This window comes from Callorhinchus milii, unplaced genomic scaffold (genome assembly GCF_018977255.1).
Source record: "Callorhinchus milii isolate IMCB2004 unplaced genomic scaffold, IMCB_Cmil_1.0 Scaffold15, whole genome shotgun sequence".
In the NCBI taxonomy this organism is placed as follows: Eukaryota; Metazoa; Chordata; class Chondrichthyes; order Chimaeriformes; family Callorhinchidae; genus Callorhinchus; species Callorhinchus milii.
Genome location: NW_024704756.1, coordinates 1,666,370 through 1,689,955, shown reverse-complemented (window position 1 = coordinate 1,689,955; position 23,586 = coordinate 1,666,370). Strand labels below are relative to the sequence as shown.

Sequence of the window (23,586 nt, the reverse complement as noted above, 5' to 3'; positions counted from 1 at the left end):
TTTGCGAGCAGAGGCCCCCACCGCCCCGTCCTCCTGCCGCAGCCGCGGGCCGCCGTGCATGCCGGGCACTGTCGTGCCTGTAAGCCACGTGACACCGCCACTCGCTCAGCCGGTGGAGAGCGGGAGACTGCAACTCCCAGGGTGCACGGCGCCGGCCAGGCGCAGGCGCGCTGCCGCTTATTGTGTTGGGTGAGAAGGAGCTGAGTGAAGATGCGCAGGTAAATCAGAGCGGGAGAGGGAGGGAGGATTAATGGCCTTTATATCAGGAAGGAGCCGCCAGTGCCGCTTTGGTTCAGCAGCACAACTGCGGGGCTCTGCTCCAGTCTGGGGGGCGGCTCAGAGTGCTGACTCTGAACACCCCAACAACAGACTGGGGGGGGGGAGGGTGATGGCTGTCTGGAACAGCCATGGAAACAAGTGCAACATCATTAGGAACTCGCAAAGAGAGCGGTTTCCCCAAAATAGGGAAAGCCTTTGCTCCACTGGAGCTCGGACGTCCCTTCAATCAAACAAAGCCACGGATTGTTAAATGACAGCCTTCTCTTTTCACCGCCTTTTGTTCTGTAGCCTCAGGTTTCTTGGCCGTGTGGAGGTTCCATGGTTTTTAAAAATTAAAATCCGGGGCGTTGGCCCCTCAGAGCAGAGGGACGGACGCTCAAGTCTTGCTCTTGTTGGGTTTCTGATCGGAGCCGTGTCTCGAGTTGTTGGAAGGGTTGCGGGGGGGAAACCCAAGTAAATGGGACTGAGTGGATTTCTCTTTCGAAGATCCAACACACGATGGGCCAAACGGCTGCCTTTGTGCACTTAATGCCCGTGAAGAGCAGCCGGCAAAGGCTGTGATGCCACTCGGAGGAGGGAAGACATTCCTTCCTACCTCGGTAGTTCCAGGGGCTGTTGGCCTGGGAGAAGACCCACCTTCAAAGCTTCAAAAAAATAAAGAGGAACAATAAAGTGTTATTGTACTGGTTGTTTACAAGACACCGGTGTTATTGTTGAGCAAGTTTTAATCAATTTTTTAATAATTATCATTTTAAAAAAGATTTCCAGTAGGTTGACCTTGCCAATTGATAAATGATAAAATGATTAGGATAAGGCGTGCTTCTTCAATCGATTGCCACCTCCATGTGCCTGCAAAACCTGGTAAAGGATAAACGTGGTGTATTGCATTGAACCTTAGTTTTCTTTGAAGATGCAATTCAATGAAAGACTTGACCTAGCAAAGGGGAGTGTGTTGCTGCTTGTGTTATTGTTTGTGTTTCCAAAACAAGGAAGCTCAAAAGTTTAAAAATGATTTTTTTTAAAAAAAACGTTCCTAGGTGGCTCAAATGCACCTTGTAATGCTGTCCCAACCTCTACAGAATGGAAGGTCTCAAGTTTAGACACTGCCAGTGCTTGATTTGCTGATTCCAGGTGGGCAACACTGCCAATGATGCAATTACACTCCTGTTCGTTGGGTTGCAGAATGGGAAAAAGCAGCCAAGCTCCTTGCTGATGATCACTGACCCCACCCTTGTCCCTCCGCCTCCCTGTGGGCACCAGCTGAGAGCAGATCAGGCTTGACTGTGGTGGCCACTATTTGTATAACTTGCCGATACTGTACTTATGAGGCTCACACAGGAAAAATGGCCACTTGGGCAAGGAACCTGAAAGCCAATATCACAAGGGAACTATGTTACAGCGTGATTTACCATCTTCAGGAGAGGAGAGATTAGGGATAAAATTGAAGGAATAATTCAATATTGTTTCAGTTCTGTTATTTATCAAAGTGCAATCACTGCTTTTGGAGCACTGCTTGAGGGTGTCACTTGGCTAAGCTTGCCTCTTTAGAAGCAGAAGTTACTGGTAAAAAGTGTTGGGATGAGTTCTTACTGAGATGAATGGAAAGACGGGAGTCCAATCAGTTTCTGAAAAAACGTTAATGTTGCAAGTGTATCCATTTAAGATGAACTACAGTTGAATTTGCATTTTTTTTGTACTTAATTTTTGCACTTTCCCTCAGCCTGCTCGTCCTCCTTGACCTCTCTGCTGCCTTCAAAACCGTTGGCCACTCTATCCTCATCCACCGCCTCTCCTCTCACCTCAACCTTCACGGTTCTGTTTTTGACTGGGTCAAATTGTACCTCTCACATCGCTTCCATTTCATTTCCACAAACGGTTTCTCCTCTAGCCCCTGCAGCATCTCATGCGGCGTCCCTCAGGGCCGTATCCTTGATCCCCTCCTCTTCAATATCTATTTGCTCCCTCTTGGTGAGTAGACCGCCAAAACCCTCATACATGCTTTCATTATATCGAAGCTCAACTATGCAAGCTCACTGCTTGTCGGTCTCCCCAACTCCTCCCTCCACAGGCTGCAGATCATCCAGAGCTAACTCTGCAGTCCGTGTCCTCTCCTGGACTAGGCTCCATGACCCTATCACCCCCATCCTTGCCCAACTCCACTGGCTTCCCATCACACAGAGAACACAGTTCAAGATCCTGGTCCTCACCTTCAAAGCCCTCCACGGTCTGGCTCCTACTTACCTCTGTGACCTACAAACCCCCAACATCCTGTTCACTCCCTCCGCTCAGCGGGCTCCTGCCTGCTTCACGTTCCTCGCCTTGATCGCCCCACTATTGGCAGGCGTGCCTTCCGCCATTCTGCACCCATCCTCTGAAAGTCCATCTTGCAGTCCCTCTGTCTTGCCCCCTCCCTTGCCACCTTCAAGACCCATTTCAAGCCCCTCCTCTTTGACCGTGCTTTCGATCTCCCTGCTTCTCACCCCTCGCCCTCTACCCTCCCCCACCCCTACTCGCAGCTCGGATCCGTAACTCTTGTCTGTCCAGCTGTCCAGCAGCTTGGGACGTCCACCCAACGTGAAAGGCGCTTTACAAATGTAATTTTGTTGTTGGTGACATCATCCGCAGACATGAGGTCAACTTCAACATGTATGCGGATTACACCCAACTCGACCTCTCTGCCTCCACCCTTGACTCCAGGACCACTGCTGTCCTGACAGAATGTCTGTCAGACATCAAGTCCTTGATAAGAGCTAACTTTCTTCAATTGAACGTTAACAAGACTGAGGCTCTCCTGATTGGCTCCCGTCAGCATCTTCACACCTCAGGTACTGACAGCATCACCATCCACGGATGCACACTCCACCTCACTAAGCCAGTCCGGAACCTTGGCGCCTTGTTTGACCCTCAACTATCCTTTCTCCCTCACATCCATGCCATGAACTGCTCTGCCTTCCCCCACCTCTGCAAGTTGCCCGGCTCCGCCCCTGTCTCACACCAAAGGCCGTCTAATCCCTTATATACGCATTCATAACATCCAGGCTTGACTATGCAAACTCCTTGCTTGTCGGCGTCCCCAACTCCTAGGCTACAGATCATCCAGAATTCTGTAGCCCATATTCTCTCCCACACTAGGCTCTGTGACCCTATCACCCCCCATCCTCGCCCAATCCATGGCTTCCCATCACACAGAGGATACAGTTCAAGATCCTGGTCCTCATTTTCAAAGCCCTCCATGGTCTTGCTCCCCCCTACCTCTGCGACCTCCTAATCCCCTACCATCCTGCTCGCTTCCTCCGCTCAGTGGGCTCCGGCCTGCTTCACGTCCCCAGCCTCACCCGCCCCCACCAGAGCGGTCCTTCTGCCACTCTGTCCCTACCCTCTGGAACCCCATCCTTCAAACCCTCCGCCTCGCCCCCTCCCTTGCCTCCTTCAAGACCTATCTCAAGGCCCTCATCTTCGACCGTGCTTTCGATCGCCCTCCTTCCCCCCCCACCCATCACCACCTCCACTCGGGTCCGAAACCCTGCCTTGGGACGGCCTCCCGACGTGAAAGGCGTTATACAAATGTAATTTTGTTGCTGCTGTTTATTTAATTTGGTCAGATTCATGTGGAAAACAATAATGCCATGCTTCAGAGTATCCAAACCAAACTGAGAGTTCCATGTTTACTACCTACAGTGGAAACTTTCCATGTTTGAAATGGAATGTGCATTCTCTCCGAAGGGTCTCGTCCTGCTTACCTAATGTTGGAGAGTATTAGGCATGGTTGGACAAGAGTCGAGGCTTGGGAACATCCTCCACAGCGTGTGTGGGGTACTACTGGAGTCTAACCAGCTAAAACTACACTAGTGGTCTGGCAAGTTTACTTGTCTAGCGAAGACCACCCTACCAGCTAAGGGTTTGGTTTGCAGGGATAACAGGAATGGAGTAGGAAGAATCCCTGCCCCTCCTTTAAGTCCTAGTAACGGTCCAGACTGGCTGGTCTCTCTTGTCATTCGTGCCCTGGAGTACCCTGAACCTGCATTGGCTCAGGAATCAGGACTATCGAGACCACCAGAGGATTGATTTGATTTTGACATTCCATTGCCTGCACGTCATCTTGGAGTCAGCTAACCCCTTCCCTTTCCTCTCCTGGAGGATTTATCCCTCCATTGGCTGAGATTGGGAGCCACAGCCCAGTTACAATCCGCTGTCCTCAGTAATGTTGTACCCCTTTCCAATATTCCTCTATCGCAGACGCAATTCTCTTGTTCCTCCTCCCCATTGTATAGGGTTAGCAGTCGTCTTTGCGATGAGGACATTGAACCAGAGGAGCTGGAAACCGAAGGAGAGAGACAGTTACAAAACCTCCTGAAACACCAGCTGGACACATCAGTATCCCTAGAAGAGTAAGTATATTAATCCATTTAGTTTGAAACCCAATACATAGAATCTTACAGCACAAAAGGAGGCCATTTGGCCCATTGTGCCTGTGTCAGCTCAAAGAGCTACCAACTAGTCCCACTCCCCCTCTCTTACCCCATAACCTTGCAGTTTTTTTTTCAAGTACCTACCCAATTCCCTCAAGTACCTACCCAATTCTCTCAAGTACCTACCCAATTCCCTCAAGTAGCTATCCAATTACACTTTTACAAAGATCTTATTGATTTCAATTGAACACCAAGTTCTAATTTTATCTGATTTATACTGGTTGCACAATTGTTTCTTAACTGAGGAACGAGACGAGCACTGAAATGTAGCTAAATTTTAATGACTAGATTTTTACCAAGTTTGAGATTCTCACTCAGTACCGTCAAGACTGATGTGAACTTCCTTACATCAGTCATGAAGGTGAAACAGGGGCTTTGTCACTGCAGCAAATCCCATCTTTTCTCTGAGAGTGAAGTTACGTAAACCCTACTCTACCAATTTGAAGGCTTCTCTGCATTAATAACAGCACTACAAACATAAAGGTCAACTAGATTATTTACAAAAATGGATATCCTACCTTCTTGATAGATAAATGAACAATATAGATCCTCTATCGACATTAACAACAAATTTGTACAACATCTATCAAGTCAGGAGGATGTCCCAAGGCACTGGACATTTAAAGGTTTGCACCCGAGCTGGGGGTTGGAGTCAAGCCGGGTGGAGGGCAGGGGGTGGGAAGATGACTAAAGGCACGGTCGAAGAGGAAAGTCTTGAGACGGGCCTTGAAGGAGGCAAGATAGGAGGCTAGGCGGAGAGGCTCCGGGATGGAGAACATCTACAAAATTACTTAACTTAATAAACTGTCACCACCATGTATCAATTTACAGTATAAAGTTATGCATTTTCACTTCACGGTATATTCTATGAAGCGCTTTGAGATGTCTTGAATATGTGATAAGATGCTATATCAAATACGAGGATTATTATTATCACTGGCCCTTATGATATACAAAAAACCTTGGTTTCTGTCTCCAGTGAGTCAGTAAATGCTGTTGGATCAGAAAGAAAGCTCAATTTAATCTTAATTTTTCAGATACCCAGCCATCTTTCTGTCATAATCCTTGCTTTTGATATAAGGCCTTATGACTCTGTTGTAATGTCTCAGAGAGCTTTTCAGGATAATAATAATAATTCTTGCATTTTATGTAGTGCCTTATCACGTCTTTGAGGCCTCACACAACGCTTCACAGAATACACTGTAAAGTGAATTGACTGGATATTCTGTGGGCGAAACGCGGGAGCCAGTTGTGCACAACAGCGTCCCACAAACAGTCGTGGATTGAAGTGACCAATTTTTTTTAAGGAATTATTATCCCTGGAAAAGTAATCTGTCAATCGATTAACAACTGGGTTCCGACTTACTGCTCGGTAAACAGAGGCGTGTGGAGTAAGGAAACTTGCCCAACATTTCGCCCTGCCCGGGAATCGAACCCAGGTCTCTCGCTTGCGAGGCAAGTGCTCTAACCACTGAGCTGCCAGGACTCCATAGCTAAAGGTTTTAGTGCCTAGTTAGTACCATTAATGGTTCCTGTATTTTTTCACAGATGCTTGGCCAAGAAGAAATGCTTTGCTCCTGCTGCCTTGTACAAGCCATTTGGCGACCAGGCAGCAGGGGCACTCAGTTTGTCTCAGTTCCAGGCTCTACAGGAAGGCGATGGGGAGATTGCCAGCTTGAGAGAGCTTGGCCTGACAGATCGAGAAATTCAGCTTTGGCAAGATAGGGAATCTCTAGTCAAGGTAAGGTATAATTGGAGGCTTTTGCCAAATGATATGTAAAGGCAGCTAGAGAAAAATCAACCTTTTGGATTGCCCGAACCTGTGGATGAATGTGCTTTGGGGAGAGAAGAAGGAAATAATTTCAGCTCCAGTCATCATAAGAACATAAGAATTGTTAGATGAAAGAAGACCAAGGTTCGCCATCCTGGCAGTTGCATGCACATGTCATGTCCTGTATCCCGAGACATTATTTCCTAACAGAAATCTTATTTAATTTGTTCTTGAAAAAATCATCACTTTTTCCTTCCACCGTCTGCCTATACCTACAATACCCTATATATTGTTTTCAAATATAGAATAAACAGCAAAATATATCAGCTTTGTAGTTCCTCAATGGTCTTTAATTTCCCAGCCTGTTTTTGTAACTTTCAGCAGGTTAGCCCCGAATGCCAAAATATTGAACTAAAACAAACTGAGTTATCCGTTTTAGTTGCGTCTGTGACTTTGTTTTATAGGGAAGGGAGGAAAAGTGTGAGCAAGTCTCGGTTTTGCTTTGGAATTACATTCTAAAATGTCTCCATCATGCAAGCTTTCTCAACTAACCAGTTTCTCTCAGCAGTAATGAATCGGTCATTGGTATATAACGTACAGAAACACTCGCCTTCTCCCTGAGAGTTTTTTAATATAATTTTGAAACGTCTCCCCCATTCTTCTCTTTCGGGTCCGTGTGCCGCAACAGCAGCAGAGGCTGGGTAGACAGGCTGCCAGCTCCCATGCTCCGAAGGTGAGCGACAGTGACCCTGGGATCTACCCACCCTCCCTATTGGAGAGTACTTGGTGTCTGCTCAGCACCCTGCCTGCTGGCAGAGGATCGCAGATGTGAAAGCAGGTGCAGCCCTCCCACATGGCGTGCGCGCTGAATGCTCGTCTCCGCTTTGTTTCCCAAAGTTTTCCGGACTTGGAGCGGATCCCGCGGCCGTGCAGGAACGACTCCGCGCCATCGAGGAGAAGATCGAAGAGCGACAGCGCCTTCGCTCGATGCCGCAGAGGTTTGCGGGGAGTAAACCACTGAACAGGAGGGAGATGGAAATCGAAAAGGCCATGTTCCAGGGAACAGATCGCTACAGCTTTCTGAAAGCGCTGTATTACCAAGGTTTATGTTATCTCCCTCACTGCACTGTTTCCCAGGCAACATAGAAACAGGAGTAGGCCATTCAGCCCCTTGAGCCTATTCCATCATTCAATAAGATCATGGCTGATCTGTCCCTCGGGTCGTTACCCGCCCCTGCCCCGGTTCCTTAATACCCTGATACCTTAATACGTAGTTCTGAGGCGGTGCTTTTTATTAACTGGGAGCTGAGGGCGACCCCCTCCGACAGATCTCAGCTCATTCTTTTTGAAGGAAAGTGAGTCTCCTCAGTGATGCAATGTAAAGGCTTGGGCGCTGAGCAATGTCTCCCCACGAGGTGGCGCAACACATTGGCACGTCAGCACAGAACAACAACAGATTTGCATTTGCATGGCGCCTTTCACGTCAGGACGTCCCAGGTCATGGCTTGTTATCAGTGACTCAGAGCTGAAACCTCCCTCAGTCCAACAGGCAGTCCATTGAATAGTTTATCTTCGATGATTGTAGTTGCAGTTTATTGGCCGTTGGGGTTGTATTTGGGTGTGGTCGCACCCTCTTCCTTCCCTGATGCTCACTATCTGCTTACACCCAGGAATATTTTTCCACACATCTATTTCCACACATTGACAAAGGGCAATGTGTGGAAATAGAATTTTTAGGTGTTGCTCATTTTTTAAACTTGATATATTTTAATGTTGCTACTCAGGAAAAGTTAACCTGCTTCACTTGTGCAGACACACCCGCTCTCCTATTCTGCATGTTGGAAAATGATACATATTAGCCAGAAATTGAGGGTTAATTAAATCTGTTGCCTGCACCTTCTGATTAAATATGGCATAATTGATTGGAGCACATGGGAAATTACATTGATTACAATTTGCTTTTGCATTACAGGTCATAAATTCAGACAGTTTCATGGTACAGGGATTTTTGTTTTCTCATAATTAGATCTGAGTTACACATGTAAAGCTTGGCTGCAGCACTCTTGCCTCCGTGTCAAAGTTGTGGGTTCAAGACACATGGCTTGAGCTCACAGTATAGGCTGCTGCATTAAGTGCTGAAGAGCACTTAATGTAACAGCCTATACTGTCAGATTGAGGTATTAAACTGAGGATGTTAAAGATTTTAACACCTTGTTTGCAAAGCAAAGATGGATTCTCAAAGTGTTTTGGTCAATGATCCTCCAGGTGAATTGGTGATTTGCCTGTTGGATGTTTGCGGGACTTTGCTGTGCACAAATTAGCTGCTGTGTTAACCCTCAAAACCAGTCACTATAATCAATAATTACTGAAAACGCATTGAGTCATTTTGACATAGAAGCTGTAAAAATGCAAGTTCTAAGTATGTATTGCATGAGTAAAGTGTTCCTGTGTTGTGAAAGATGAGCTCAATCCAATTTACAACATTACACTGTGAAATTTCACAAGAGACAATGCGGCACTTAGTCTTTGAGTTCCAGAATCAATCTATTAAATGGCTTTGCTAAAAGATATGTTAGCTGTTTTTAAACTGTATTTTGTAAGAAATTCTGGTCCAATGTGGCATAGATTAGTGCATGGCATCGCCGGATCTGGGTTTCCACTTACCAGGGCATTCCTGATTTCAGGAGGCTGTAGAAATATATTGACTATCACCTCGGTATATCATTGGTATATTTCAAATAGCAACCGAATGTTCAGGGCGGGGGCTATCTCTGTGACAAGGGGAGGTGGAGTTAGAAACACATAAAAGAAAGATGTAACTTTGAAATGGTTGGAGTTGTGAAGATAGTCAGCGCACTTCCCAGTGGAATCGATATCGATATATATATAAATAATATGTGTACAGGGTTGAGGGAATTTACCTCTAGTAAGAAAGTGACCATTAAAAGTGAAAGAGAAGTGATAGAAAGTAATATGATATTGATTCTGCCTGTTGCCTAGTATATCTGTATAAGGGATAGAGTGTAACTGATTTGTCTGTTCAAACATTAATAATAAATAATAATAATTCTTGCATTTGATATAGCACTTTTCATGTTTTCTAGACTTTATGTTTTCTAAAGCACTTTACAGAATATACTGTAAATTGAATTGACCAGATATTTGTGGGTGAAATATGGCAGCCAATTGCGCACAGCAGTGTCCCACAAACAGTCGTGGATTGAAGTGACCCAATTTATTATTGTTTTTTTTCTTGAGGGATTATTATCAGGTGTGGAGTAAGGAAACTTGCCTAAGGTTTCGCGCTGCCGGGAATCGAACGAGTGCTCTAACCACTGAGCTACAGGACTCCACCTTAATAAAACCTATATTTGAAAGTAATGTGGTGTCATGTAAAATTATCTACAAGGTAAGGGAGGGAGAGGGAGGAGATTCTGATGGGATTTTCCTTGAACAGTAATGACAGAGGTTCACAGAATATACTGCAAAGTGAATTTGTAACCTGTTTGTGTGCAGATGTGACTTCTGCTGTTTCCACTTCAGATGAGAAGTGTATAAGAGACCAGAGTGATCCTATCAAACAGCTGGAAATGATTTGTGACCATTTGTTACCAAAATCTGAGAGCAATCCCAGCGAAACGGGAGATCCTTCAAAGATCAGGCCACGGTCTTCAATGGAAATCCCTTCCACAGCGACCAGCGAAGTTGGCCCGCACAGAGGTGTGACGGGTCCATATACACAATCGTACTGTGACGTCAGTCCTGCTGACCAGTGGGGAAATCAGCGACAAGAGGCCAAAGTGGAGAGCAACAGGAGGTTCTCTGTCAAAGTGCCCATCAGAACCCTCCCCAGTGCTGGGCCTCACAGCCCTCAGAGAGTGACTCAGCAAGTGGAATCTGTTCCCGAAGAAGAGATCAGGAGGAATAAACTTTCCGAGGAGGAAATCCGAATGATTCCCAGATTTTCAAGCTATAATCCAGGGCAACCAAGCCGGGTATGTGATTATTTTGTTGATTAATTAATTCACGGGGGATTATTGATGAATAAATGTCTTTTTTTAAAAACAAGTTCCAGTGTGGCTATGATGAAGTTTCCCAATTCCACCGCCACGAATGGCACAGTGAGTAAAGATATTACCATTAGGTTATCTGGACTGGAGCCGTATGTACGAATCCCCAGTCCTGTGCTTATCTTGAGTCATGAGCTATATTTCATCTCAGCACCTCTGAGCCAAGGAGTCAAAACCATCCTTTGGATGAAATCTTAAACCAAGCTCCATCTGCATGTGCAGGTGACGTTAAATATCCCATGGCGCTATTCGAAAAGAGAAGGGACTTTCTCCCAGTGACCTGGCCAACAATCTCCCAATTAAAATTGATCACTCACTTTGTGGCTGTTTGTGGGACATTATTTTATGCAAATTGCCTGACGTATTCACCCACAAAACACAGTCACTGCACTTTACAGTATATCCTGTGAACGTCCTCCCAGCCGAAAGGCTCTATATCAAATGTAAGGATTATAATAATAATAATCCTTGCATTTTGATATAGCACCTATTATACAACAGCTGTTCGTGTGGCCTCTCTAATGAAGCAACCTATAATGGAATTGGAATTGAGACCAGTTTTGTGGTTTGAGATGGTGTTCGCTGTGTAGAGCTTGAGGTTCTCCAAACCCCTTCATGTAGATATTGGTTGTATCGGAGGAACTTGGTTCTTTTGCAGGAGTGGGACTGTGATTGTACCTTTCATTAATGTGTGACTGAAGGTTGCAATTATCCTCTTTTAATTCCATCTCTTTTTTGTCTAATTTTCCACCCCCTTCCAGGTCCTGTACTTGAAAAACCTGAATCCCAAAGCTACGCTAGAGGACCTTTTCTCCTTGTTTGTTTCGTTTCAGGAGAGGGATGGGCCTCAGCTTCATTTCAGGTTACTGACAGGTCGAATGAAGGGACAAGCATTCATCACCTTCCCAAGTATGTATCTCCAAACCACAGGGAAGCCAGTCCCAAGCAATGCTTAACTAATAAATAACCCAGTGAACCAAGTAGAAAGGTTTTAAGATGTAAATATTTACCACAATATTTTTGTCTCTATTTCTATACTTAAAAATAATTGGTCACTCAATCCACGACTGTTTGTGGGACACTGCTGTGCACAATTCGCTGTCACGTTTCGCCCACAAATACACAATCAATACACTTTACCATATATCCTGTGAAGTGCTTTGAGATGTCTCAACGACTTGATGAAGCACTATGTCAAATGTAAGGATTATTATTTTATTATTATTACACATTTAAGCAGTGTCCTATAATTGTGGCTTGTTGGGCAAATCCAGGTCACAGCCAGTTTGATACAGAGGAACCCTGTTACCTTCTGTGTTCAATAGCTCAGGTGATTTTTAACGACATCAGTAAAAGCTTAAGCATGTGCTTATGCCCACATACAAAGTGACTGAATTAGCGACCTGATTACTTGGAAGTTAGCTAGTTGATCGTTTGGACCCAGAAGATAAGTGATAAGTGATAAGATAAGATAATACATTTTCACTGTACTGTACTGATCTAACTGACTTGGATTCGCCACCAAACTCCAAAGTGCAGGAAGCTGGGTGTGCCTCATGACTTTAGTACAGGAAGCCTCCACGTATGTTATGGGTCCGCAGTAGACTAGAGCTATAAGTGAGGCAGTGCTCATCCTGGGTGTGTTGTAACGTGGTTCCGCTTTATTGTAGTTCCATAGTTTCAGAGACATGATAAGGCGCTATATCAAATGCAAGGATTATTATTTTGCAAGGTTCATTATTTAGTTAGTTGAATTACAATACTTCAATACTCAATTGTACAAATTCAACTTAGTTTGCCTTTCATTTTCTTCTTAGGTGTTGAGATGGCAACAGAAGCACTGACTCTGGTGAATGGCTACAACCTCATGGGCAAGCCGATAATTATAGAGTACGGACAACATGGATGTGACCAGTGATTTGGTTGTTCCGAAATGATGGCTGAAAGGAATTTCAGTGCAATGGCCTTTTCAGTCACTGGAGCCATAGGCACACTGCAAGACTGAAACGTGGCCGACACTAATCTGTCTACAAGGGACAGAATTTCAGATCTGTTGGTCCATTTGCTCACCTGAAGTTTCATTGCCATAAAATCATCAGAAACAACCATCTGTATATAACTCACACCTTCACTGGTTTCAAAAAAAGCAAATGAGCAAGTCAATGTTCACCCGAAACCTCCAAGTCACCCTGAGGCATTCAGACAAGGAGGTGCAGATTTTATCCTTGGCCTGTGCTGAATTGGCTTGTCTCAGAAGGCACGATTAGTGTCCCTGGGCTAGGGAAACAAAAATAGTAGCCAAGTTTTGTACACCTAGTTGTCAAGCGAAGTCAAGATTGAGGTCAACTGAGTGTTCTCTCTTTACCATAACTCCTTTTCTGGTGATTAAATATCAATCTTGCTCCTATGGTCTACGTGGAGAATACAACTGGAGTGCCAGCTAGGTCTTTGGGTACAGACCTTGTCCTGAACCACCAAAAGCAAGATCTTGGGGTTGGGAAAAAGTATGCCCTTGGCTCACTTTGACACTTATTCACCTACATAATGAGATCATTTCTGCATCCTCTGAATGCTTTGTGCTTTTTGTGATCTTGTTCGCGCAGACCAACTCGCGTTGAGGGAATGTTTCAACCTTTACTTTGCCGTAAAACTCCCAAAATCAGCACTTCACACTATGACAGATGTCCAGCGAAATTTAAAAAGAAACCAATGTAGATGAGCTATTTGGCCACACAGTAAAGAAGTGTGAAAAGCAGAAGAGGATGGGATGCACCATGGAGTGAAAAAAGGCCCTGGAGCACTTAGAATAAGAAAGAGAAACCAGAGTTTCCGAGCCTCACCCTCCACACGGAGCGTGTCTTTACTTACTGTGTTTGTTTAAATTAAAAAGAATTATTCACGTGTGAGGGTTAACTTGTTCGATCTCTTGTAACTACAGAGCACCTCTGTTAGTTTTGTCAGCTTGTACCTGTTATAGGTCTGAGTACCAAAAACACCCAGTCACATGTTGAGAATAGAATTCCTGCCCCCATCAAACATACAGTGAGTTGCAGCTTGTGATTTTGTCGATTTGTGCTATTTAATCTTATTTGGATGGGTACATTTTGCAGCAAGCCAGGAATCCTTTCCTGGTTAATTGCAGTGCATTTGAGTACTGCCTAAGAGCACTCCCCTGCAGTAACGCTTCCGTTCACAAATGATCGTTTCCTGCGCAGGGAAATATTCTGGTTCATTGGGCAGATGCAGATCGGGATAGAGTGTTGGCTTGTGATTTTCATTATACACTCTTATCCTCAGCAGTGATTTAGGTGCAAGTTTCCAAAGATAAGTCATTTAATTGTCCACTCGTGTGGTTCAAGAATCGCCTTTGGATGCAAGTAGTTGTGTGAAAAGTAAAAATAAGGAACAGTTTAAAAATTCCTCCATGACCAGGAATTATATTTAATTTTTTAAAATATATATGCAGTCATTAATGCCAGAGCTCAGTGTTAATGGTTTTATGTTTTTTTTACATTGTATCTTTTCTGTGAGCAAAAGGTTTGTTGTGACAACTCATTTGTGATGACTATCCACGTAACAGCAACGCAACTGAGCAGAATAATTTCAATTGGAAAATTGACCTAGGACTAGGATGTCCTCCACACATAATATTCCCCTTGTCCCTACAATGCTGGAGTCATAGTGCCCAATATATATAATATTATATACATAATATAATTAGTATTATAATTCATAATTATAATATAAATTATATTACATAGTATAATCATACCTATGACTAATTGTAGTTCTACCCTTTTTTACATAATCATCCATCTTTTAAAAATTAGTTAATCTACATTCCACTATGGGGTGTACTAATCGGGAAGAATGGAAATTTAACCATTCCATCCCCTCCTGCACTATAATCTTATTTTATATGAGGCGATAGAAATTTTAGTGGAAGGCAACCAGTTTAGATCACCCTGGTAATTGATGACTCAATGGAATTGTATTGGGTATCGCTAAGTCAATCTTTATTGTCTACTTCAATCCTACTTTAGCAATATGCCTTTACAAATCTACAAAGACCAAAGTTTCACTCAATGGAGCAATGTGGAGAGAACAGAAGCCTGAGCAGTACTTTTATAGCCACCATTGGCTCTTACAGCTCTCATGGTATCTATACATGCAAGCATGGATCCATGCATGCTTGTAAGTACATCTTGGCTTTGTGTAGCATTTACACTGGCCATCAAGTACTACAAAAAAAACTCCCTTCGGCCCTTAAAATGCAGATTACAATTTAGGTTTGTATAGGATTGTGTTTCCTGGATCAGTACATTATAATCTTGACACGTTTTACCTGGACTTGATTACAGAATATCAGGCACCAGTTTGGTGCAGTACAATATGCTTTAAATATTAAAAGCAATAGTGGGTCATTGGATAGTCATTCAAAAATGAAAATATTTGTGATAACAGCAAATATCCAAAATGCAACACTTGCTTTCAAGACAGAAGTTTTATGATTTAAAGGGTGAAAGTATTTTAAATTGACAAGCTGTGCAAAGCTCATAAACTCCTTTCATATTTATGCACTAATTGAGTTGCAACTTTTGTTAAAATACAAATGTAGAAAATAAATGCAACCATTTTACTATTGATGTTGAATTTATAAAATTGTGTAATGAAATGTTAACTGACTTGTGCATGTTTTTAGAATCCAATTTGTGCATGACTTTATCAGTATTTGTGAGATTTTGATTAACCTGCCATGATCCTGTCCTGGGAAAACCAAACTAGCCCTGGGGACTTCTAATTTATATTGACTCATTCGTAAGCAGGTTCAGAATACAAACCTGAGGACCAAAGTTTGAGAAACAGCTGCTTTTACCTGTTTGGATCCTGTCATTGCTGGATAACACATTTGACTATTCCCCAGACCAGTTTGTTAGTTTGCTCATGTTCCCTCATACTAAAATAGTGTGATCAATAATAATACTTGCATTTGATACAGAGTCTTATATCAATGAGACATCTCAAAGCCCACAAAATATACAGTCAATTCACATAACAGTATATTTTGTGAAGCGCTTTGAGATGTCTTGAAGACGTCATAAGGCACTACATCAAATGCAAGGATTATTAAAGCGCTTCACAGAATATACTGTAAAGTGAATTGACTATATCTGTGGGCGATAAGTGGCAGCCATCAGTGTCCCACACGAAATCATGGATTGAGTGACCAAATTATTATTATTGGAGCCTCAATATCTTCATGTGTGTTGCCCCAAATAAGAGGCAAGACGATTTTAATAATAATTTCTAATCGGACTTAGGATCCTGCAGTTTTGTTATTAAAAAAGTCAAACATTACGAAGAGTTGTATAAGTTATACAATTTACAACGGTGATGTTCACAGGTCATGTCTCTGGGTATAAGTAAACAACATAAAATTATATTATATAATATAATTATGATTTCCTCATGAGGATCTAATCTTATCAGAAAGATCAGTCCTGGTCATTTCTCAGAGCAGTGGAAGCCTCTATTACTAAACAATACTGTCCATTGCAGAGATCAGGTTAGGGATGGAGTTGCAAAGCAGTGTGGACAAATGCCTGGGCTACATCAGCTGGTTAAAGTCTGGGATTACGTGCATGCTTGAGGAAAGTCAGCAGATCAGAGGTCATACACGAGAAATAGATTTGTAACTCATTTTATGGAGACTTGTGTTCAGTGATAATTACTGGCTGCTGCAGTAGGTTTCAAATCTGCTAGTTGAGATGAAACTAGGGTTCAAACAGTATCCTGGATAATTGCTTCCAAAAAAGAGGACAGGCACAAACAACCCTTAACTGTAAATCCTGCAAAGCGCTTTGAGACGTTCTCCTGACATTTGTTATACCAAAGTGATAAAGAGGTATAACAAATGCAAGGATTATTATATATTATAATGTAATTGGGAAAGTCACGAGATCTGAACAACTTCAAAAAACACTGAGAATCACCAATGAGACCTTTTTTTCCATCTATGATGTACATGTTACAGTTAAGCAGCAAGTCTGGGTGATAACGAACAGAGACAGATGTAACTAAGATGGCACACAAGTAACTAAATTACTGTCAATCGTGACTGTCAAGGCAGTCATTTTTAACAGTTAATTCTGCTTCCCTTGTACTGTCCAGACACAGTGTTAAAGTAAGACAGGACAAGTTGTCTGGTTCTTCTGAAAACTGATTTGCAAAAGGGACCTGAACAATAAACTAGCTAAACCCAAAGGGAACTGAAGTCTTGCCTAAAAGAGCAAAGTAAGGCAGAACAGGGGCAGCATTCATCTTTTTACAAAGAATGTACAGCACGGGAACAGGCCAATCGGCACAACCAGCCAATGTCGGCCGGTAATGTAGGCTTGGCATCTAGCAACTAGCCTTAGATTAATAGTAACTGATTTGTTATTGATTGTGTGTATGTAACTGTATGTAATTTTTGTACATTCATTCTTAGTTCTGTATGGTCTTTTGGAATCTTTACAGTATTGAATTAAACATTTTATTAATTGAAAATGAACTCTCCTTCAACATATGACAGTTGTCTTTTTTTTGGGGGGGGGAGAGGGATTGTAATAAACAGTAGTGATAATTTCAAGCCTGTGTTCCATTATGTATATTTAGAGGTAAGTGCTTGATGATTTTTAAGAAGTTCTCTTTATGTGAAAAGTGCTATAGAAATGTAAGTTGTATTACCGCCATCTATAAAATCCACACAACTTTTAGACTATCCTGAATCCACCGATCCTTAGTTGGGAGAGGTAACATAGCTCTTTCTGTTTCATTGGTGACCACAGCAATTTGCTCTACATGTAAAAGCTACATAACATTGATTCTGAGTTTTGATGTTTTCTCCTGTGGTCACACATTTAAATCTGATGCGTACTTGACAATCGACCTGTTTTAACATTTGTATATTGCAGTTGGGCCACAGTGAAACTATAAGGTAAACTCTGGCTCAGCACCAACTTGCATCTGTATAGCACCATTCACACCTGTTGGCATCCCCGAGCGCTCCAGGGAAACACACATGATCCTTTTGTCTGTAGTGGCTGATTGCGCAACCTCCAATGGTGGAGCGGAGGGTGGAAAGTTCAGCAAAAGTAAAATCTAATGTTGAAACCTGACATAACACTGAAAGACCCAATACTGACAACAAGGAACGTAATTGACTAAGGAAATTGGGATTAAAATAAAACAAAAAAAGGCTTATGATAAATGTCAGGTCCAAAATACAGAAGATAATCAAATAGAATATAGAAAGTACAGAGGAGAACTGAAAAAGGAAATAAGAGGGGCAAAGAGATTGTATGAGAAAAGATTAACATAAAAGGGGACCTTATTGTATTTAATATGCAAATAAAGAATAAAAGTCAAAGGTAGGGTGGGTCCAATTAGGGACCAAAGAGAAAATCTTGTGGAGGCAGAGGGCACGGCTGACGTCCTTAATGAGTAGTTTGCATTTGTCTTCACAAAAGAAGAGGATACAGCCAATTCCACAGTATTGGAGGAGAGAGTAGAGAAATTGCATAGGATAAGAGTAAACCGAGAGAAGGTAATAAAAAGGTTGTCGGTGCTCAAGGTAAATAAGTCACCCGGTCCGGACGGGATGCATCTGAGGTTACTGAGGGAAGTAAGGGTGTAAATAACAGAAATTCTGGCCACAATCTTTCAATCCTCCTTGGACACCAGAGTGGTGCCAGAGGACTAGAGTGTTGTAAATGTTACTCCCCTGTACAAAAAGGGGCAGAAGGATAAACCCGGGAACTATAGGCCAGTCAGTCTAACATCAGTATTGGAGAAACTTCTAGAGACTATAATCAGGGACAAAATTAATTTTCACTTAGAAAAATATGGGTTATTAAAGGTTAGCCAACTTATTAAAGGTTAGTTAAAGGCAAATCATATCTAACAAACCTGATAAGAGTTTTTTGATGAAGTAACGGAGAGGGTGGATGAAAGTAGTGCAGTTGATGGATTTTCAAAAGGCGTTTGAGGGAAGTGTGCAGTGATGACCCCCAGGGGGTCAGTATTGGGACCACTGCTGTTTTTGATCTATATAACTGACCTGGACTTGGGTATTAGGGAGGACAATTTTGAAGTTTGTAGATGATACTATGCTAGGAACAGTGAGGAGGATAGTAGCAGCCTGCAAGAGGTCATAGACAGACTGGTAAAATGGGCAGACAGGTGGCAGATGAAGTTCAATGTGGAGAAATGCAAAGTGGTGCATTTGGGAGGAAGAATGAGGAGAGGCAATATAAGCTGATGGTACAATCTTAAAGGGGGTGAAGGGACAGAGAGACCTGGGGGTCATATAGTAAATCTTTGAAGGTGGTAGGACGGGTAGGTGTTAAAAAAGCATATGGGATACTAGGCTTTATAAATAGGGACATGGAATACAAAAATAAGGAAGTTATGATGAACCTTTATATAAAACACTGGTTAGGCCTCAAATAGAGACTGTGTTCAGTTCTGGGGACCACACTTTAGGAAGGATGTTGGTATTGGAGGGGGCGCAAAGGAGATTGACCAGGATGGTACCAGGAATGAGGGACTTCAGCTATCAGGAGAGGCGAGAGAAGCGAGGATTATTCTCCTTGGAGCAGAGAAGGTTAAGAGGAGACTTAATAGATGTTTTCAAAATGATGAGAGGATTTCATAGAGTGAACAAGGAGAAACTATTTCCACTGGCGGGAGGGTCGCTAATTAGAGGACACCAATTTAAAATAGTTGTTAAAAGAAACAAAGGAGAGGTGAGAAGAAATTTTTTCACACAGCGAATTGTTCGGATCTGGAATGCATTGCCTGAAAGGCTGGTGGAAGCCGATTCGATAACAACTTTTAAGATAGAAGTAGATAAATATTTTGGGAGGACAAGTTTGCAGCGCTGTGAGGAGTGGGGAATGGGAATTATTTGGATAGCTCTTTTCAAAGAGCCAGCACAGACACGATAGACTAAATAGCCTCCTTCTGGTGCTGTATAATTCTATGATTCTATGAAGTTCTGCGTTGCTTGAAACATAATCTGATTTTAAGTCACCAGATTTTGACAATCTTCGATGATTCACTGTGGCTCCACACACATCCAGAAGACTCCAGGTGAAGCACTGAACAGCGGTTAGATTTATTTGCCCGTTCTGATGAATATTAAAGAATTCTTGGCACTATTTCTAAGAGAACAAAGTCCTTTAGGTATCCTGTCAATGTTCCTCCTGCATACAAAATCGTCAATAAAGATTATTGGTCATTGATCTCACCGTGGCAGGCACAAATTAACTGTTTTCTTTCATAGGTCACATACTGTACGTCAAATTAATTCCACTGTCTGAATCACTTTGCGGCGTTAAATGTAATAAGTTGCTAGATCGCAAAACAGATGACTTATTATTGATACAGTACATGTATTTTGTGCTATGCTACCCTCATAATGAGTGTTACAAGTTGCTGTTGTTCTTGTAGTTTATTTCTGTTTTGCGCAATTAACTATTTCAAACCTGACTCATCGTTAAAGGAATCCACGGTTTTGCTGCTGTGTTGGTATATTAGGTTTTGTAAACAATCCACAGTTCTCTTACGTATCTTCATGCAAGTTTTAGAACAGCATTGCCAGGTGCTCGGGAACACAATATCCACCTTCCCGCCATCTGGGCTGCACTTCAATACAGGTAGCACTTTGTACATAATTCGCTATTCGTTGCATTTTCTATTTTTTTTAAAAGAAAGTTATTTGACACCATCAAGAACTTATTGAAAGTTAAAAACATGCAAGGAGGTTGAGGTGACTGCAATTGCATATGTATAGATGGCAATAATCCCACGCCAAACACTACTTATATGTGATTTGTGGAGTCCTGTAGCTCAGTGGTTAGAGCACTCGCTTTGCAAGCGAGAGACCTGAGTTCAATCCCAGGCAGAGGGTGAAACCTTGGGCAAGTTTCCTTACTCCACATAGAGCCTAATAATAATCCCTCCAAAACCAAAACTGTTTGTGGGACACTGCTGTGTGCAAATTGGCTGCCTTGTTTTGCACACAAAATATATTGACTATATAAAATATAAATCTACTTTACAGTATATCTTGTGAAGCTCTTTGAGACATCTCATCAAAGTCAAAGTCCTATACCAAATGTAAGAATTATTTATTATAGCAGTAGTACTTGAAAATATCGTGACCTTATCACGTCTTTGAGACATCTCAAAGCTCTTCAGGGGATATACTGTAAAGTGACTATATTCTGTAAATTAAATATTATTTAAACTGAATTCAAAGAACTCATCAGTTTAGCAGTTTGGAGATTAATTTCTGCCTCCTTAAGACGTGGAAGTGAAGATCACTCAATTCCAACAATTCCCAATGTTTCTGTATGAACTGACGCCATGCCAGTTGTATGGCATGTCTTGGTCACCCCCGTTTTACCCTCACCTTCTGTTAAAAGTATTATTTGTTTTGTATGCTTTGGGAACTTCTGCCGTCGCAAAGCCCGGTTGATAGCGCGATGCCTGCATTCGGGAAAGTCCAGAAAACGTGCCGCTGGTTCGAAAGAAACTTGGAAGAAAAGTAGACGTTTAAGCGCATTTCCTTCAAATATCTTCATAGATATTATTTTATTTAAGGAACTTTTTGATGGTCCAATCAAAATCATCCTTTAAGTGACCCAAAATGGAAACAGTGCACCTTCCTATCCACTTATGCAAATTATAGATAGTCAGTTACAGTGCCAAACTGTTGCAATCGCCAAATTGTTGCAATGGCCGATGCTGGAGTCAGACTCGATGGCACCATAGGATCGAAAACAACTTTATTAAAACATTTATTTAAAGGGCTACTCAATATATTTGTAACGCGCGTGTGTCAGCTCTACTGAACTTGGGTACCTACCGAGTTTCCCCCGAGCGCAATCACGAGCCACGAGCCGCGCTCAGACCGGCTGATGGTTTTTAGATCGCGCGTAAACTTTAACAGAACAGATTTTAAAGAACGGACGGGCAGAGAAAACAAAGGGGTGACCGGACAGCACTGCCGGGTGTACAAAAGGGAACTGTCGCACTGTGCGCAAATTGGTTGCCTTATTTCACCCTCAAAATATAAACTCGGTTCACTTTACAGTATATCCTGTGAAGCACTTTGAGACGACTCGTAAAGCCCCGTACAAAATGCAAGGATTATATATTACAGTAGTAACCGCGGCGCCTTCTCGCATCTTTGAGACGTCCCAAAGCGCTTGACAGGACAATACGCCGCAAAGTGAATTGGTAATAATGACTGAGTTGACTGTATTCTGTATGTGACATGTTATTGTGGAGTCCTGTAGCTCAGTGGTTAGAGCACTCGCTTTGCAAGTGAGAGACCTGAGTTCAATTCCAGGCAGAGGGCGAAACCTTGGGCAAGTTTCCTTACTCCACACAGAGCCTAATAATAATCCCTCCAAAACCAAAAACAATAATAAATTGGTCATTTTCAATCTACGACTGTTTGTGGGACATTGCTGTGCGCAATTGGCTGCCGCGTTCGCCCACAAATATACAGTCAATTCACTTTACAGTGTGTTCTGTGAAGCGCTTTGGGACGTCCTCCCGACGTGAAAAGCGCTATATCAAATGCGAGGATTATTATTATTATTATTCACAGCTGAACCCAGAGAAGCCATCAGTTGGGCAGATTACAGGTTAATCTCTTCCTCCTCAAGAACGTGCAAAGTCAAGAGCACTCGAGGCCCAACGGCTGCCCACGTCTCTGTACGGCTGAGCCCGCGCCAACCATCGAGCCGCCATGCTGTACGTCACCTCCGCCCGCCCCCCCCGTCATTCAGGCGTGACATCGCCGGCGTACGGCATTTCACACTCCCGTCACGCGCCATTGTATTGTACGGCACAATCGATTCCTTCCCTCCCATTGGACGGGGCCACGTTGTACGGCAACGACATTTCCCCACCCGCCCTCCTTCCCCCTCCCCTCGACACACACACACACACACACCGCACCACACGGTAAGTTCACGCAGAGAGCCGCTCGCCGCTGGAGGCGGGATTCCGCTGCGGGTGACGCGCGCCCTCACCTGGGAAACGGAGAACTCTTGAATCCAACATGGCGAGGCTGAGCGACAATGGGATTCGGTTGAGTGCGGTGAGTACGTTTGTTTTTTTTAAAAAACACACAGACACACACACCCGCACAAACAAACACACTGACAAACGGGCGCAGGGAGGGTCCGAGGCGGGTTCGTGCCGATCGGCGTCTTTAAAACGACGATGTTGACACGGACGCGGTGCTGATTGTTTTGTGTCCCCTTTTCCCTCAGTTGAGCCCCACCTACTTGGACACCAACTCGACCAGTCACACCTGGCCCTTCAGCGCTGTCGCCGAGCTCGTAGGTAAGCGGTGTGACAGCGCCGAGTGTCCGCTGTATCGCGCGCTCTGTGTGTGTGTGTGTGGCTGACTGGCGCCCTGCGGGGAGGGGAGAGGGACGGGGGGTCGGGGCCCGTCCGCTGTTGCTTCACTTTTATTGAATTAGGTTCAAAGTTTTTTTTAAACGGCGAACGCCATGAGGGATGCGCGGTGTGGGGAGGGGGGGGCGGGTTAGAGAGGTGGTTACGAATGTGATGGACGGCCTCGGCGGCCGTTGGCAGCGGGGGCTGCCGCGCGGGCTCTGAGGGACAGCTCGCGGCCCAATGAGGGAGCGACCCGTGGGGCCTCGCGGAGGTGCCATTGGTCCACGTGAATTGATGGGCGTGGCTCGCGGCCAATGGGATCTGAGGGGGCGGGCGGCCACCAACAACGGCGGAAGCCACCGGGGAGCAGAGGAGGGAGAGACCCGGGGGGCGCGGCGCCGGTTGGGAGAGATACAGGAAGCGGGCGGTTGGCGCGTGTTACGGCCTCTCGCGCCCCCCCGAGTGCGTGTGTCGGGGGCTGCGGCCCCGCGCTTCAGCGCGACCCGCCCTCGGCCAATCACAGGGCGGGGGG

At 43.8% G+C, this 23,586-nt stretch overlaps 2 protein-coding genes across 2 annotated transcripts in view; both read left to right on the top strand.

Annotated features, from left to right (window-relative positions):
• Positions 1-145: 145 nt before the first annotated feature.
• rbm41 (RNA binding motif protein 41) lies at positions 146-14,327 on the top strand. The gene is made up of 7 exons (XM_007891040.2): positions 146-218; positions 4,551-4,667; positions 6,297-6,489; positions 7,417-7,621; positions 10,036-10,514; positions 11,351-11,498; positions 12,407-14,327. The coding sequence occupies exons 1-7, from the start codon at positions 211-213 to the stop codon at positions 12,505-12,507; spliced, it is 1,251 nt and encodes a 416-aa protein (XP_007889231.1). The 5' UTR covers positions 146-210; the 3' UTR covers positions 12,508-14,327.
• Positions 14,328-22,646: 8,319 nt separating this feature from the next.
• zgc:152774 (uncharacterized protein LOC553526 homolog) overlaps positions 22,647-23,586 on the top strand; it is a 65,935-nt gene continuing 64,995 nt past the window's right edge. Inside the window, exons 1-2 of the mRNA XM_007891016.2 lie at positions 22,647-22,749; positions 22,925-22,997. Coding sequence (XP_007889207.1) covers positions 22,711-22,749; positions 22,925-22,997 — 112 coding nt within the window. The 5' untranslated portion in view covers positions 22,647-22,710. The remainder of the gene's footprint in view (positions 22,750-22,924; positions 22,998-23,586) is intronic.

What these genes read in the sequence shown, in the direction of transcription:
- rbm41 (XM_007891040.2), top strand. An exon ending in ACATCAGTATCCCTAGAAGA is followed by an intron (nt 4,668 to 6,296) that starts GTAAGTATATTA and finishes ATTTTTTCACAG; the next exon opens with ATGCTTGGCCAAGAAGAAAT. An exon ending in AGCATTCATCACCTTCCCAA is followed by an intron (nt 11,499 to 12,406) that starts GTATGTATCTCC and finishes TTTTCTTCTTAG; the next exon opens with GTGTTGAGATGGCAACAGAA.